Source organism: Gymnoscopelus microlampas, assembly GCF_963454915.1.
Source record: "Gymnoscopelus microlampas genome assembly, chromosome: 18".
NCBI classification, from domain to species: Eukaryota; Metazoa; Chordata; class Actinopteri; order Myctophiformes; family Myctophidae; genus Gymnoscopelus; species Gymnoscopelus microlampas.
The window spans coordinates 50,070,465-50,089,685 of record NC_139955.1 but is presented as its reverse complement, the minus strand read 5'-3'; the positions used below and the strand labels follow the sequence as shown (position 1 = coordinate 50,089,685).

Below are 19,221 nucleotides of genomic sequence, written 5' to 3'. Positions count from 1 at the left end.
ATGCAAAAGCCATGTTCAGGTGTCAGTCAGTCACCTGTGACTCTGGTTTTGAGCGAAACGAGAGCGATTACCAACAGAAGCATATTGGGGTATTTTGGCAAAGGTTTTGGGGGGGGGGGGGGGGGGTGCTACCCACACGTTTAGCTGTGTTCCACAAACTGTACCTTGTTGTAAAGGTGACTAATCAACCATAGAAACCATATAAAATACAATATCAATCTGTATTATTGAAGGAAGTTAAGTTTCCAAACTTTTTGTTGGCAGTCTATATATAAAAGGTACCTGCCACTCGCAGCGTGTCTCCATGTATATATTTATGTATGTATGGATCAGAGGTCGCGTTAGTCCGATAATTGCCGGTTTTGACCGTTTATTTATGACAAAGGAAAAAATAAATCTCTCCGGACATCCTGACCGGTTGATAATGACACGGCTGTTCATTAATTATCACCGCAAAATTAGGCACATTTTAAATCCACTGCTTTGCAAGCTCTCTCTCTCTCTCTCTCTCTCTCTTAACAGCGTGCGTGTGTTTCTGGGAGAGAGAGAGACGTACTAGACAAAAATAGTTTGTCACATGCTGTTAGGTTACACCTATTTCCTGTTAATAATAACCAGTGTAAAATGTGCTGCATTGGGCGGTAAATAGGAGACACTTTATTGTGAAGGTACAACAGGAAAAAGAAGAGAGCTAGTTGTTGCTGCTGCGTAGCCAGCGGTCTCGGCAGACAGACAGAGACACCGCGGTCCGGTTACAAGTTACATTATATAAAGTTGTGTATTTAACAGCCAGTCAAACACAAGTTGTATCATTACTAGTTAGAATATGTCACAGATACTAGGCTAATACAATGGCACTTGTGAGTAAAGTTGGCAAGTTGCCCTACAGTTTAACAACAGTGCAGGTTGAAGATGAAATCTAACACAGATGCGTAAATACTCTTCACAACAGCTATAGGCTACTGCAACTATGGCATCGAGGTGAAACACGACGTTAATCATAATCGTGGACCTATTTTTAACTCTATGAGGTGGACACGTTAAAACGTTACCACTTTGAACTGAATAGCTCTATGAGGAGACGACAAGGTTCTCACAACTCATCAACTTTCCCACGGCTGTCCCAACTAGACGCACGGACGGCATCCACTGTCTAACTATACATTATAACCTCCTGTGAGTGAGTAGTGGTCTATAGTTTATTGCCCTAACAGGTCAGCTGAGCCACGTTATGAAGGATTAATCTGAAATGCCCAATTTTGTGCAGTGCCCTTTGATTAGAAAATGCATACAAACGCAATTGATTATTGAGAAACCATTACGCACGCAGCATGCGCAAATGGTAATGTAGGTAATTAATGTATTTGTGTAAGATGACCCTGCTATATAAAATGTGTATATTATGATGGTTCATGTTCTAATAGCTCAATCTAAAATATAATGCTGTAGGCCTAAGTGTTAGGCTGTATTTACGCACCTGCTTGTCACTAATGCATAAAAATAATTATGACCGTTATTTTTGTCAGATGTCCAATAAATTTGAATCCTTCCGGACATTGGGACCGGCAGATTAAAATCCTAGCGCGACCCCTGGTATGTATATACAGTATGTATATATATATGTATATATGTATATATGTATGTATATATATATTAAGGTACCTGTGTCCCTTCATGTCTCCCTGCCACTCACAGCGTGTCCCCACCACCACCAGGATGTCCATCAGTCTGTCCCAGGGCTCTGTCACCAGAGACGACTTCTCTGACAGGCCGTCAATCACATGCCGCTGGGAGGAGGAGGAGCCTCGGGAAGACGCCGTGGGCGGAGACTTCAGAGAGCCGGCCTCCTGAGAGCCTGGCGTCCAATAAGGAGAGAGGAACAACAGAGCTCAACGGTGACCCCGCCCACTTCTAGAATGCCTCTGATGCTGGAAGTTCACTGTATATAATATAATAATAACTAGAAAAAGTGCTCCTCGGAGCACAAGTCTCCGCCAGGTCAGGTAGGTTATTGTGGCCTCCTGGTGGCGCTATAATAGGCCAATGTGAAAAGGGTGGCATTTATTCTTAGGCCTTTCAATGGGACACTGCATTCATGATTTGAGGCATTTTGTTCCAAAAATGTGTTTTGCTAAATTAGACCTGCTGGTGGCGCAAAGTTTCACGCAGATCGGTGCAGTTATAGTTAAAAATGCAAATTGGCCAGTTATAGCGCCACCATGAGGCTGATTTGAAAAATTTCAAGTGGCATTTCTTCCTCGGCCTAGTGGGAATGTGCATGTGAAATTTTATGGAAATGGCAAGCTGCGTTCATGATTGGAGGCAGTTTGTTCAAAACGGACCAATCCTGCAAACTTTGGAAGCCAACCTTAGCCAATGAGGATGCAATATGGGATATCGGACAGATCCGGGTTGATCACATGACTATAGAGATACTGTGTACCGATTTGCATGACGTTTGGTTAAAAGCTGTAGGTGTAATGGGAAAAAAATGGTTTTGCACAAATCGGCCTCCTGGTGGCGCTATAACAGGCCCATGTGAAAAATGTGGGGCAGAGGTTCTGAATTGGCATCCAGGGAGTGTGTGTGCACAGTTTCGCAGCGACCGGGCCAACGGTGCCGGAGATTAGCTGGTAACACACGGACAGGACACACACACACACACACGGACGGAAGGACGGACGGAGGGTAAAACATACTCTCTCGCCATGCCTTTCGGCCTGGCGGAGACAATAATAATATTTACCAGGTATGTGTACATATCTGTATATAATATAATAATAATAATATTTACCAGGTATGTGTACATATCTGTATATAATAATAATAATATTTACCAGGTATGTGTACATATCTGTATATAATATAATAATAATAAATAATATTTACCAGGTATGTGTACATATCTGTATATAATAATAATAATATTTACCAGGTATGTGTACATATCTGTATATAATAATAATAATATTTACCAGGTATGTGTACATATCTGTATATAATATAATAATAATAATATTTACCAGGTATGTGTACATATCTGTATATAATAATAATAATATTTACCAGGTATGTGTACATATCTGTATATAATATAATAATAATAATATTTACCAGGTATGTGTACATATCTGTATATAATAATAATAATATTTACCAGGTATGTGTACATATCTGTATATAATAATAATAATATTTACCAGGTATGTGTACATATCTGTATATAATATAATAATAATAATATTTACCAGGTATGTGTACATATCTGTATATAATAATAATAATATTTACCAGGTATGTGTACATATCTGTATATAATATAATAATAATAATATTTACCAGGTATGTGTACATATCTGTATATAATATAATAATAATAATATTTACCAGGTATGTGTACATATCTGTATATAATATAATAATAATAATATTTACCAGGTATGTGTACATATCTGTATATAATAATAATAATATTTACCAGGTATGTGTACATATCTGTATATAATATAATAATAATAATATTTACCAGGTATGTGTACATATCTGTATATAATAATAATAATATTTACCAGGTATGTGTACATATCTGTATATAATATAATAATAATAATATTTACCAGGTATGTGTACATATCTGTATATAATATAATAATAATAATATTTACCAGGTATGTGTACATATCTGTATATAATAATAATAATATTTACCAGGTATGTGTACATATCTGTATATAATATAATAATAATAATATTTACCAGGTATGTGTACATATCTGTATATAATATAATAATAATAATATTTACCAGGTATGTGTACATATCTGTATATAATATAATAATAATAATATTTACCAGGTATGTGTACATATCTGTATATAATATAATAATAATAATATTTACCAGGTATGTGTACATATCTGTATATAATATAATAATAATAATAATATTTACCAGGTATGTGTACATATCTGTATATAATAATAATAATATTTACCAGGTATGTGTACATATCTGTATATAATATAATAATATTTACCAGGTATGTGTACATATCTGTATATAATAATAATAATATTTACCAGGTATGTGTACATATCTGTATATAATAATAATAATATTTACCAGGTATGTGTACATATCTGTATATAATATAATAATAATAATATTTACCAGGTATGTGTACATATCTGTATATAATAATAATAATAATAATATTTACCAGGTATGTGTACATATCTGTATATAATATAATAATAATAATATTTACCAGGTATGTGTACATATCTGTATATAATATAATAATAATAATATTTACCAGGTATGTGTACATATCTGTATATAATAATAATAATATTTACCAGGTATGTGTACATATCTGTATATAATAATAATAATATTTACCAGGTATGTGTACATATCTGTATATAATATAATAATAATAATATTTACCAGGTATGTGTACATATCTGTATATAATAATAATAATATTTACCAGGTATGTGTACATATCTGTATATAATAATAATAATATTTACCAGGTATGTGTACATATCTGTATATAATATAATAATAATAATATTTACCAGGTATGTGTACATATCTGTATATAATAATAATAATATTTACCAGGTATGTGTACATATCTGTATATAATATAATAATAATAATATTTACCAGGTATGTGTACATATCTGTATATAATATAATAATAATAATATTTACCAGGTATGTGTACATATCTGTATATAATAATAATAATATTTACCAGGTATGTGTACATATCTGTATATAATATAATAATAATAATATTTACCAGGTATGTGTACATATCTGTATATAATATAATAATAATAATATTTACCAGGTATGTGTACATATCTGTATATAATAATAATAATATTTACCAGGTATGTGTACATATCTGTATATAATAATAATAATATTTACCAGGTATGTGTACATATCTGTATATAATAATAATAATATTTACCAGGTATGTGTACATATCTGTATATAATATAATAATAATAATATTTACCAGGTATGTGTACATATCTGTATATAATATAATAATAATAATATTTACCAGGTATGTGTACATATCTGTATATAATATAATAATAATAATATTTACCAGGTATGTGTACATCAGGGCCTCGGGTCACGTAGCAGATGTAAAACTCTGCTGCTTTCAGCAGGTATTTGTGCAGCAGACTGGAGGGAAGACGCATGTCAGCGTTGGACATGATGAGAGGAAGGACATCACACACTGTAACACACACATTACACACTGTAACACACACATTACACACTGTAACACACACATCACACACTGTAACACACACTGTAACACACACATTACACACTGTAACACACACATTACACACTGTAACACACACATTACACACTGTAACACACACACACACATTACACACTGTAACACACACACACACATTACACACTGTAACACACACATTACACACTGTAACACACACATTACACACTGTAACACACACATTACACACTGTAACACACACATCACACACTGTAACACACACATCACACACTGTAACACACACATTACACACTGTAACACACACATTACACACTGTAACACACACATCACACACTGTAACACACACATTACACACTGTAACACACACATTACACACTGTGATTACATATAATAATAATAATAATAATAATAACTAGAAAAAGTGCTCCTTGGAGCACAGGTCTCCGGTCAGGTCAGGTACGTTATTGTGGCCTCCTGGTGGCGCTATAACAGGCCAACTTTTTCCAGAAAACATTTACATTTTAGCACATTTCCAGGCCTATATAACAATCATTCAGCTCAATAATGACTCTCGAGGGCCCTATTCGGGCCCTAGCCGCTACCCATGAGTTACACACAGGGGAGCTGGCACTGTCTGTCCCTAAACGGTATGTTACGGCCACTATACCCGCTATTCATTATGCCGACTCTGTTATTTGGCCGTGGGCGTATTGTTGCGCTTTCCCTAAAATTGCTATCTTGCCCACACACACACACACACACACACACACACACACGTTTGGAAAGCGCATAGCAGATTCTAAAAGCACCCGCTGTGCCACATTGGTTTGGTAGAGCCTGCCTGCAATGGACATGTTGGGAGTTGTGATGTGCACAACGACACAACATTCAGAGCTCTCCCTCTCTGCTGATTCTCAACCAATCTCTGTGATTCAAATGTTCCTATAATCAGTAGAAGTGAGAGTGTCAATTCTGTATGTCAATTGTGTTTAAATAACTAATACCATGTCGTTTGACCACCAGACCATTGTGTTTAATTAATCCAGAACACAAGCAGATTCTGTGTATCAAATATACATTTATTCCAAGGCAACGTCGCTCTTCAATGGACAGAGAAGGAGAGAGCGTAAGATTGCATTGGGGATAATGGCTTCTCCTAAAGGCAATGGCAGTGCCAGATGCCATTGCCTTTAGGAGACGCCATTATCCCCAATGCAATGATTGGTTTTATTGTTGTAATTATGCATAACTAGACCATACCCGGTCGGCGCAGCGCAGCCGTGGGGGGATATGCGCACATGATCTGGCAACCCGGGAGGCAGTTCGTCCCATAGCTGGACAGCCCCGTAACCATGGCGACAGTGTTTGACACAAAAACGCTAATAAGAAGCTGAGATTTGATGAAATTGAAAAACGGGCTTCACAGTTGTGTTCAGATGGTAATGGTCAATGGCTGTGTGCAAAATCAGAGCAATTGGTCCAGCCAGTGGGGAGAACCGGGTAGCTTCACCACCACCACCACTACAAACGGACAGAGGTTACTAGAATTATAGTAGGATTATAGTAGGATAGTAGGATAGTAGGATGTAACAGGTAGAGCAGCAGGTGTTTTAGGGATAAGGCTGGTGTCCCAAGATAGCAACTTTTGCACGGTAACGCCACTTACACCATGCTAAATGCCCAAATAGTGGGTATAGGATCTTCGGCCGAAAATAGAGCTTACTACTATGTATGCCCAAAGACAGGCAGAGTAGCAAAAATAAAGCATAGAATGGTATAATTCCATTCCAAACTAACTGTAAACTAACTCTGCATCACGCTGCAGCACGTTGTGAGCTTGTAGATCTGTTCTTTTTGTCACGTCCGGTATACATTAGGCTGCAATCACGCAGCCCATTCGGCAAAAAAAAATATGTTGTGTGTAATGTTTATCCATGTTTTGTCAAATGTTTTCATTTTTTCACAAAATCAAAGCCAAAAACCATGCATAGCCAAACAAATCATTGTTCCAGGACCCTTGATTATGTATGTGTGTGTGTGTGTGTGTGTGTGTGTGTGTGTGTGTGTGTGTGTGTGTGTGTGTGTGTGTGTGTGTGTGTGTGTGTGTGTGTGTGTGTGTGTGTGTAAGTGTGTGTGTGTGTGTGTGTGTGTGTGTGTGTGTGTGTGTGTGTGTGTGTGTGTGTGTGTGTGTGTACTGGACTGACCAAACAGTTTTCTGAAGCAGTTGACAGGAGTGTCCAAGTTTTCTGAGATCTCTGCTTCCAACAACGTCTCTCCTAGATTGACCTGAAAACACATTATACTGATTTATTTACTGTACATTATGTGTGTACACAACACATGATATCATTGTGTCTGTGGACAGCTTGTACAGTAGATGTGTTTGTTTGGTCAAGAAAGCAACACCAAACATTATTATGTGATTAGAATGAGCAAAGAAACATCTGTGAAATAAACATGAATCCATCTTAATGACAAGATTTCAATGCAAGTTCCTCCAATGCTTTTGTCTTTTTGTATGCAAGTCTTGCACAGGGGCCCACAGGGGTCCACAGGGCCACTGTGACTCTGTGACAGATGTTCATCTCAAAGACACCAGACTTCTTATTTTGAGGGCAAAAAAATGCTTTGTCTTTGAGCTCCACTGTAACGACTTAGTAGTTCCTAGAAACACTGAATACTTACTGCAGACTCAGGTATAAATACTCAGGTATAAATACTTACTCCATGCTGGACCACAGACTCAGGGAATCGTTTGAGGAGCAGTAACAACATCTCAGCTTTCTCCAGAGTGTTGAAACATTGTTCTGTGGCTTTGAGGAGCATTTCACACTGGACACGCCCTGGGAGCGTCTCAAACACCCCTGTAAAACAATACACAACACAACTACACATCATCTCACACTGTAAAACAGGGCCTGTGTTTAGGACTGTATTATTCTGCTGGGCTGTGAGTCTATGATTTCCCCCTCATTTTGATATAAGATCTTTATATTATATAAATATACACTTATATATATAAGTATTTATATTATATATATATAACATACATTAACATAAGATCACATGTTTTGGGGGTGTTTATAACATACATGTTTTGGGGGTGTTTATAACATATCTATAACATACCTTGTAAGAAGGCAGCGTGTTTATCTTGACAGTCTTGGCGCAGAGCAGATGTGATCACACTGATCTCCCTCCACACCACCGGCTGGTCAGGAAAGTTTATAAACCTGAGATATGAATGTTTATCATCAATTATTATTATCATTATGTTTACATTGTTCTATTTATAATGGATTATCTACTCACATGTCATACAGTAGTCTGCCTGCGGGGGCAGTCCTCTCTGCATTCCGTTCAATCATGTACATCTCATACTGAAAAGATACAAATAAATGAACTAGATATAAACCAAATACATACAAAACTATTATACAATATATTCCATAGTTGTCCTTCCCTCTGTGCTGAATTCAATCTTTCCTGTAACAACTTCAGTTTGGTTCATCTCCACATCTTCATAATAATCAGAAGTGGGAAAAACTGCTCCTAGTGTTTCCAACTGAGAATGGATTAGTTCCAGACAGTTATACATTCATTATACATTCATTATATTCATTACATTATACATTATACATTGGTTATACATTCATCTCATCTGTTACTGATGTTAATGCTAGGGATGGCCAACCGGTTAACATTACGGCTAATGGCAAACCGTTAAAAAAAACAAAAAAAAACATTTTATTTTGAAGGGTCAAGTCTACACTAGGGTTTAACATTTTCCGGAAATAGCTAATTTTAATTCCCGGGATTTTTTAGACCTTTTCCAGGGCTTTCCGGGAATTCCTGTTAAAGGGTAAAAAAAAGAAAAAGAAAGTGCCCACTAAAATGCATTTATAAGTAGATACTTAAATAGCCAATTTTACATGGAGGTGCCCAGATGTCCCTGTTGTGCCCACCTACCCTGTATTCCTAGTAAGCATTGACACCTATCTATTTGCTATCAAATATGCAAGAAAATGATCAAATCGATCAGATTTAGAACAAGATGTTCCATACATATAATCATAGGGAGATGATTGGGGTCGCCACCTGTGTGACACAGGCACTGCTGCCACGGTGTTCTGTGTTTCTGACGTTACGTTATGGGACTGTTTGCTCTTGTTTTGTGATTCTGCTTGATCAGACAGACCACCATGTGTTGTGCCGTTAACCGTAAAGCATTAACTTTAGCGACAAAGCGTGCGTTTTCTCTTCAGTTCTGTAGATGTGGTGGAGTATAGTAGGCTTACTAAGCTCGCCCCAAAACACAGTCGCCCCGGGGCAACTCCGGCGGTATTCACCTGGTATTCCTACACGTAACCTCAGTAAACTATGCCTAAACTAAACCTAACCTTATTCCTAAACGTTTCCTCAGTAAAATGGTGCCAACACCTAACTTTATTCCTACACTTAACCTGAGTAAAACTATATTTCTAACCTTATCCTCAGTAAAACTATATTTCTAACCTTATCCTCAGTCAAACTATATTTCTAACCTTATCCTCAGTCAAACTATATTTCTAACCTTATCCTCAGTCAAACTATATTTCTAACCTTATCCTCAGTCAAACTATATTTCTAACCTTATCCTCAGTCAAACTATATTTCTAACCTTATCCTCAGTCAAACTATATTTCTAACCTTATCCTCAGTCAAACTATATTTCTAACCTTATCCTCAGTCAAACTATATTTCTAACCTTATCCTCAGTAAAACAAATACAAGAACCGCTTGTCTGCGAAAGAAATGGGGGTGACGTGTTTTGGGGCAAGTCTTCCGTTTACCTTCACCCGACCCTGCGTAGCAGCACAACCTGGTCCCAGCCTCACTCATCTGGGAGCAGCACAGACTGAACATATGAGGTCCAACCTGGGACCTGGGTCCTACGACAAACTACTGGCCTCCCCCTTGTGTTTTATTTTGTTCATTACTATTACATTCAGTGTGTCCCATATTGGTTCCAAACGGGACGATAGGACCCTGTCCTGGTCGGCAACGCGGCAAGTAACTAGGCTAATTATAATTTATATTCCTCCACGCTGTAGATAGAATTTACCACTAATTAGTAGTAATTTCTAACAAGAAAAAACAACCTTCGGGATCCCGGGAACCGATTTCAATTCCCTGGACGGCAAATAAATCGGGAATCCCGGTGTTAAACCCTAGTCTAAACTAACACTAGTAAACACAAACCACACGTGACTTCCACTAAACTAACACTAGTAAACACAAACCACACGTGACTTCCACTAAACTAACACTAGTAAACACAAACCACACGTGACTTCCACTAAACTAACACTAGTAAACACAAACCACACGTGACTTCCACTAAACTAACACTAGTAAACACAAACCACACGTGACTTCCACTAAACTAACACTAGTAAACACAAACCACACGTGACTTCCACTAAACTAACACTAGTAAACACAAACCACACGTGACTTCCACTAAACTAACACTAGTAAACACAAACCACACGTGACTTCCACTAAACTAACACTAGTAAACACAAACCACACGTGACTTCCACTAAACTAACACTAGTAAACACAAAGTGAAGAGGACGAGGAGTGGAACGTCTTATTGACACAGAGTATTATTGACACAGAGTATTATTGACACAGAGTATTATTGACACAGAGTATTATTGACACAGAGTCTTATTGACACAGAGTCTTATTGACACAGAGTATTATTGACACAGAGTCTTATTGACACAGAGTATTATTGACACAGAGTCTTATTGACACAGAGTCTTATTGACACAGAGTATTATTGACACAGAGTCTTATTGACACAGAGTCTTATTGACACAGAGTCTTATTGACACAGAGTATTATTGACACAGAGTATTATTGACACAGAGTATTATTGACACAGAGTATGGCCGACAGACACACAGCAGACAACCTGTTAGCTAAACTAAATGATGTGGTGGAGTCTTGGGGACTAGGGTTAGGGGTTAATATATAGGGTTAGGGTTAATATATAGGGTTAGGGGTTAATATATAGGGTTAGGGGTTAATATATAGGGTTAGGGTTAATATATAGGGTTAGGGTTAATATATAGGGTTAGGGGTTAATATATAGGGTTAGGGGTTAATATATAGGGTTAGGGTTAATATATAGGGTTAGGGTTAATATATAGGGTTAGGGTTAATATATAGGGTTAGGGGTTAATATATAGGGTTAGGGGTTAATATATAGGGTTAGGGTTAATATATAGGGTTAGGGGTTAATATATAGGGTTAGGGGTTCATATATAGGGTTAGGGGTTCATATATAGGGTTAGGGTTAATATATAGGGTTAGGGGTTAATATATAGGGTTAGGGTTAAATATAGGGTTAGGGGTTAATATATAGGGTTAGGGGTTAATATATAGGGTTAGGGGTTAATATATAGGGTTAGGGGTTAATATATAGGGTTAGGGTTAATATATAGGGTTAGGGTTAATATATAGGGTTAGGGGTTAATATATAGGGTTAGGGGTTAATATATAGGGTTAGGGGTTAATATATAGGGTTAGGGTTAATATATAGGGTTAGGGGTTAATATATAGGGTTAGGGGTTAATATATAGGGTTAGGGGTTAATATATAGGGTTAGGGGTTAATATATAGGGTTAGGGGTTCATATATAGGGTTAGGGTTAATATATAGGGTTAGGGTTAATATATAGGGTTAGGGGTTAATATATAGGGTTAGGGGTTCATATATAGGGTTAGGGTTAATATATAGGGTTAGGGGTTAATATATAGGGTTAGGGTTAATATATAGGGTTAGGGGTTAATATATAGGGTTAGGGGTTAATATATAGGGTTAGGGGTTATATGATATGGTTAGGGGTTAATATATAGGGTTAGGGGTTAATATATAGGGTTAGGGTTAATATATATGGTTAGGGGTTAATATATAGGGTTAGGGTTAATATATAGGGTTAGGGGTTAATATATAGGGTTAGGGGTTAATATATAGGGTTAGGGGTTAATATATAGGGTTAGGGGTTAATATATAGGGTTAGGGTTAATATATAGGGTTAGGGGTTAATATATAGGGTTAGGGGTTAATATATAGGGTTAGGGGTTATATGATATGGTTAGGGGTTAATATATAGGGTTAGGGGTTAATATATAGGGTTAGGGGTTAATATATAGGGTTAGGGTTAATATATAGGGTTAGGGGTTAATATATAGGGTTAGGGGTTAATATATAGGGTTAGGGTTAATATATAGGGTTAGGTGATGTGGTGGAGTCTTGGGGACTTACTGGGAAAGTGTCTGCATGTGTTCACCACAACGCAGCCAACGTTGTGGCTGCTACTCTCCCCCAACGGGTGAACTGCCACTCAGTTCCGTGTTTTGCACATACTGTACACTGTGATTAACAATCAGCGATGGATTTAGCCTGTTTTTGCTGCAGCAGGTCGACTAGTCAGGCACTTTATCCACAGCACCCGTTCATGCAAAGTACATTATGTTTAATGTGTAAATAGTGCATTATATTATGGGGGGATAAAACAGTGTATTCTTTTTTTTAATTGGTAAATAGCGCATTTTTGGGGGGAACACATTTCCTTAACTTTTAATTAATCACACTGACAGTCACATAGCAACCACACAGGGGAGAGTCAGTGAGAGCAGGATCTCCTCTCATTCATATTGATTTATTATATTATATATAATATATATTATATATATATATATATGTCAACCACACAGGGGAGAGTCAGTGAGAGCAGGATCTCCTCTCATTCATATTGATTTATTATATTATATATAATATATATTATATATATATGTCAACCACACAGGGGAGAGTCAGTGAGAGCAGGATCTCCTCTCATTCATATTGATTTATTATATTATATATAATATATATTATATATATATATATGTCAACCACACAGGGGAGAGTCAGTGAGAGCAGGATCTCCTCTCATTCATATTGATTTATTATATTATATATAATATATATTATATATATATATATGTGTCAACCACACAGGGGAGAGTCAGTGAGAGCAGGATCTCCTCTCATTCATATTGATTTCCCTCAAAATACAGATGATTTCTTCTGTCTTTAGTGATGTGTGTTCTAAGCTTCTTCTGCCTTTGTTTTTATCAGAGCGCGACAGTGCAGCTTACAATGCACAGCAGACAACCCGTGTGTGTGTGTGTGTGTGTGTGTGTGTGTGTGTGTGTGTGTGTGTGTGTGTGTGTGTGTGTGTGGCTCTGCTATGCGCGCCTCCACTTTATGTCCTCATCAACATGAGGCATATCAGAACGCTCGCCCCAAAACACAGTCGCCCCGGGGCAAATCCGGCGGTATTCACCTGGTATTCTTAAACTTAACCTCAGTAAAACTATGTCTAAACCTAACCTTATTCCTAACCTTAACCTCAGTAAATAAAACTATGTCTAAACCTAACCTTATTCCTAACCTTAACCTCAGTAAAACTATGTCTAAACCTAACCTTATTCCTAACCTTAACCTCAGTAAAACTATGTCTAAACCTAACCTTATTCCTAACCTTAACCTCAGTAAAACTATGTCTAAACCTAACCTTATTCCTAACCTTAACCTCAGTAAAACTATGTCTAAACCTAACCTTATTCCTAACCTTAACCTCAGTAAAACTATGTCTAAACCTAACCTTATTCCTAACCTTAACCTCAGTAAAACTATGTCTAAACCTAACCTTATTCCTAACCTTAACCTCAGTAAAACTATGTCTAAACCTAACCTTATTCCTAACCTTAACCTCAGTAAAACTATGTCTAAACCTAACCTTATTCCTAACCTTAACCTCAGTAAAACTATGTCTAAACCTAACCTTATTCCTAACCTTAACCTCAGTAAAACTATGTCTAAACCTAACCTTATTCCTTACCTTATCCTCAGTAAAACTATGTCTAAACCTAACCTTATTCCTTACCTTATCCTCAGTAAAACTATGTCTAAACCTAACCTTATTCCTTACCTTATCCTCAGTAAAACTATGTCTAAACCTAACCTTATTTCTAACCTTAACCTCAGTAAAACTATGTCTAAACCTAACCTTATTCCTAACCTTAACCTCAGTAAAACTATGTCTAAACCTAACCTTATTTCTAACCTTAACCTCAGTAAAACTATGTCTAAACCTAACCTTATTCCTAACCTTAACCTCAGTAAAACAAATACAAGAATACAAGAACCCCTGGTCCGCGAAAACTATGGGGGCGAGCGTGTTTTGGGGCGAGTATTCCGGTTACCAATACAACCCGCCTGATCTTTTAACTGCATGTAAATTTCCATTACAAATGAGGGGCTAATTACATATCATACTGCCCCCCCCCTTACTTACAGTACATTTAGGGCCCAATACAGCATATTTGAGTACATGTAGGAGTAAATGACAGGGGGCGAGAGACGGACAGAGAGAGACAGCGACAGAGAGAAACTCAGCATTGCCATGTCCTCTAATTATAAGCAACGTTTCTCATCTTAGTAACTGAAAGTAGTACATCTGCTTGGTCTGTATATTGAAGTCGGTAGGTGTTACACCAGATGGTGTTACCTGTATATTGAAGTCGGTAGGTGTTACACCAGATGTTGTTACCTGCAGTGTTGGGAAAGTTCACTTAAAATATGAACTAGTTCAAAGTTCAGTTCACAAATTTTAAAATGAACTAGTTCAAAGTTCAGTTCATAATTCAAAATTTTGAACTAAAGTTCATGGTTCAAAAAATGAACTAGTTCAGTTATTTTTCGTTCTTTTTTCCCAATATATATTAGTGCGATTAATCGCATATTAATCGCATATTTTTTATTGGCTCAAACTTGAATGATGAACTGAAAAGCAGTGCATTGTATTGTATATGGAGCAGGATGCATCCAAATATATTATTTATTATTATTACTATACTTCTATTATTTATCCAATTCATTATAAAACCAATGTTATTTATTTAATTTTCTTATATATTATATCCTCTCTGGTGTACATACACAAAGCACCCTATATGTATTATTTCCAGTGGTGTAAAGTAACTAAGCACATTTATTCAAGTACTGTACTTTATTTTTAATTATTTCAAAACTTGAGTTACTAGTTACTTTGTAGATTTTACAAATACATGAATCACTTCAGCCCTATTTAAGTTTTGGCTATTGGAAAATAGCCGATCTACAAGCTCTCACAACAGGTCACGGCGACACAGTGAGCTTGTAGATCTGCTATTTTCTAAAGATTTTCATTCATCTTGGGGGCGGGCTGGGGGCTTGTCAAAGTGAGTGTATGACACTGTTAACATCAAAAGCCAGATGCAGAAGTCCACTTTTAATGCCAAAATAAAGTCGGGTCGGACGTCCAGACTACAATATGACGGTCATTCAGAGGTTCGGGGGCCGGGGCTACCGTCCTAAAGTCGGCTGTTAGGCTACGGTGCTGCTACGACGCATCAGCCACGTTGTTGCTGTGACATGATCCCAAACTCATTTCGCCGTTCCGCGGTGTTTACTTATTAATTCAGCCCAGCTTCAAGTTAATTTTTCCGGCAGTGAAGCCAAGGAAACAACACCGATACTTTGGAAGAGACACAAGTCAACTTCCAAATGCTTGTGGCCGGGAAATGACTTCGCAGAGCGGATAAAGTGTCAGCCCTTCGCCCTGGCCGAGTGGCCGTAACTGTCTGTGCTGCTCGGACTCCGCGCTCGGCGCGCTGCGCAGATGAATGTTAGACACAGCCTTGCTTTTCTTTTTTTGGGCTGATGGTGCGTTCACGACGCCTCGGAAACACAGAATAGGATGAAATACAACATGACAAACCGATGTAACCATGGAAATTTGGGACACTCTTGAACGAAGTTGAACGAAGAGAGAACGCCGTTCACAAACGCCAGAATGAACGCGTTCACGATAACGTTCATCTAGCGGATATACAGTACGTTCAGTTCACGTTCGCCCAAAATATGAACGAGTTCATGAACGATCGTTCATTGAACGCGTTCAGGCACAACACTGTTCATTGAACGCGTTCAGGCACAACACTGGTTACCTGTATATTGAAGTCGGTAGGTGTTACACCAGATGTTGTTACCTGTATATTGAAGTCGGTAGGTGTTACACCAGATGTTGTTACCTGTATATTGAAGTCGCTAGGGTAGAGGGTTCTGGCCGTTATGAGCCAGGCCTTGGCGGCGCATGGATCTTCTGACACCAGATCTCTGGCTCGTTTCACCAGGAAGTCACAGTCCTTCTGGGCAGACATGATGTCCTCTGGGATATATGAATATAAAACATACATCTCATTCTGTAAGGTTGTTTTATTCTCTTCTTTATTAGATCATTATGAGGAACAATTATAAATTATATTTAAGCAATTTGTTCCATTAATATATGATTTATTTTCTATGGCTTAAGGTTGGTTATTAAGTCCTAAAGGGTTAATGACACATTGTAGGTTTATTGTTATTATGATGTCTATGTTTAGTTATTTATATATTCGGTCAATGCCCTGTCACTGTGTGAGTGAGTGAGTGTGTGTGTGTGTGTGTGTGTGTGTGTGTGTGTGTGTGTGTGTGTGTGTGTGTGTGTGTGTGTGTGTGTGTGTGTGTGTGTGTGTGTGTGTGTGTGTGTGTGTGTGTGTGTGTGTGTGTGTGTGTGAGTGTGTGTGTGTGTGTGTGTGTGTGTGTGTGTGTGTGAGTGTGAGTGTGTGCGGATGATTGACTAACCGTAACCCTGGTTACCTCAAAAGCACCACCTGACCTCCTGCTGAGAACAAAGAGAGGGGGGGGGGGGGGGGTGTTTGGGAAACTTACTTTTTGTTGACCGCTTTAAACACTTTATTTACTTTGTTTGATCGCTGTGATCACCCTTTATATGAGTTTAAGCACCCTTTATCTAAGTTATTTATGTTGCTTTAATAAACCCCTTAAAACGCATTGTTTGGATCCAGCGAGTCTTTGATTGATTGATGTACTTTATTTAGTAAGACATGAGAACAACAGTACATGGAAGTACAAATTCACAATAGAGGATATGCGCATGCTTAAAGTGAATGGCACATCGAGTGGCAAATTGAGTGGCAAAGAAACATGCAAAATGAGTTTAACATTGTTTAATGTTGTTTAATGCAATCAGATATGACTTTTCTGTTTGGATGCATGGGCTGTCAAGGCCAGAAAGTATTTTTTTGACACTCAGTAGGCATTCCTGCATAACTTCCAGGTTTGATGATGATGTCACACGCATATCCTCTATACAAGGTCTACTAAACTGGAAAACTCATTAAGCACTGAGCTTGTTTAAGATGAGATCCCCACGCACACAAATCATGATGACATATAAGAGACAGACAGTTATACACACTACTATACAGAATGTCATACAATCAGTTTACAGGTTACTGGTATGAAGAGTGAAAAATATGTACAAAAGAAGAAAGAGAGGGGGGGGGGTAGGATGTAGGTTAGGTTAGGACACGGGGTAGGTTAGGACTTGGACAGGGGCCATTTTTGAATTGCAGCCTCCTGAAGGTGTATCTTTAGGGCATTTTTTAAGTGAGTAGGGTTTTACACTCCTTTACTCCTTTTGGTAGGGCATTCCACATTTTTGATGAATAGCATAAGAACGAGTTCATTCCCTTTGTTGAGCCAAAAAAGGGTTGAACATGATTCTTGGAGCTGCCTCTGGTGTTATGATCATTTCATTAACATTTTGGAAGTATTTTGACAAATACAGGGGGATCCCAATGTTGTGGTGTATCTTGAAGACCAGGCCCAAAGCAAGTTGCTGTACTCTGTCCTCAACCCTAAGCCATCCAATCCTAGCAAAATGATCAGGGGTTAGATGGGTTTTGTGATTGAGGCCAAGAAGTAGCCTTACAAGTTTGTTTTGGGATGTTTGGAGCCTTGTTTTTAAGGCCTTTGAGGTGTTGTGATACCATGAAGTACATGCATAATCATAATAACCTTGTATGAGGGCCCCTGCAAGAATCTTCAGAGTATTCTTACTGACTAGACTGTAGTCCAATCCTACACAAAAAGCGTGTTCTTTGGTTGACCTTTTTGATCACTCTTTCAGCGTTTTTGTTACTGGCGTTTTGCTTGTGGCAAAACCTTATGTGCCAGGACGCACCCTTAGATCATCTGCCAGGGTCTACTGGAGATTTATATGGCTAATTTGGTGACCAAAGGAGGTCACAGACTCTGGAACAGCCTACCAGAGCAACTAAGATTAACCAGATCATGAACCACTTTTAAATCCCTGTTAAAAACCCATTTCTACACAATGGCCTTCTTAACTCCCTGAGTTAAATGTTGTTTATTATTGCTCTGTTCTATTGTAAATGTAATATATCACTGTTATTTCATTATTGCATTGTTGTTGTTGATTGCTGTTTTGATTGTTCAAGCACTTTGTAACTTTGTTTAAATAAGTGCTATACAAATAAAGTTTTATTATTATTATTATTATTATTGTGTAGCGCGTCACACAATAGACAATGGCCCATCTCATCACCTCTCAGTGACTTATTTAGTTTAGGTCTCCTGCAGTCTCTCACACACACACACACACACACACACACACACACACACACACACACACACACACACACACACACACACACACACACACACACACACACACACACACACACACACACACACATTACTTTAAGTGTCTCATCTCTCTCATCCAGAGCAAAGTGTGATCATAACAATAATCAGAGTAAAAATGAACTCTAGTCAATAAATAACAAGGTCAATAAATAAGTCACATAAATAGAGTGCAGAGAGAACAATGTAGTGTCTTAAATAAACTATAGGATAAAACTAGCCTTAGATCAAGACTATCGTAGATGTTTTCGATTTTGACATTTTATAAT

At 37.6% G+C, this 19,221-nt stretch overlaps 1 protein-coding gene across 2 annotated transcripts in view; it reads right to left on the bottom strand.

The window, feature by feature from the left end:
- Positions 1 to 19,221, bottom strand: part of ints10 (integrator complex subunit 10) — a 79,697-nt gene that overhangs the window by 59,532 nt on the left and 944 nt on the right. Inside the window, exons 2-9 of one of the 2 annotated variants that reach the window (XR_014602823.1) lie at positions 17,072 to 17,105; positions 16,474 to 16,608; positions 8,609 to 8,676; positions 8,426 to 8,529; positions 8,021 to 8,160; positions 7,501 to 7,582; positions 5,135 to 5,269; positions 1,663 to 1,855 (exon numbers count right to left, since the gene is read on the bottom strand). Coding sequence is in view for 1 of the 2 variants with exons in the window: in XM_084085599.1 (XP_083941725.1) it covers positions 1,663 to 1,855; positions 5,135 to 5,269; positions 7,501 to 7,582; positions 8,021 to 8,160; positions 8,426 to 8,529; positions 8,609 to 8,676; positions 16,474 to 16,602 (851 nt within the window). In the remaining variant the exon portion in view is untranslated. Of the gene's footprint in view, positions 1 to 1,662; positions 1,856 to 5,134; positions 5,270 to 7,500; positions 7,583 to 8,020; positions 8,161 to 8,425; positions 8,530 to 8,608; positions 8,677 to 16,473; positions 16,611 to 17,065; positions 17,106 to 19,221 lie in introns of both variants that reach the window. The other variant, XM_084085599.1, reaches the window with a different exon arrangement.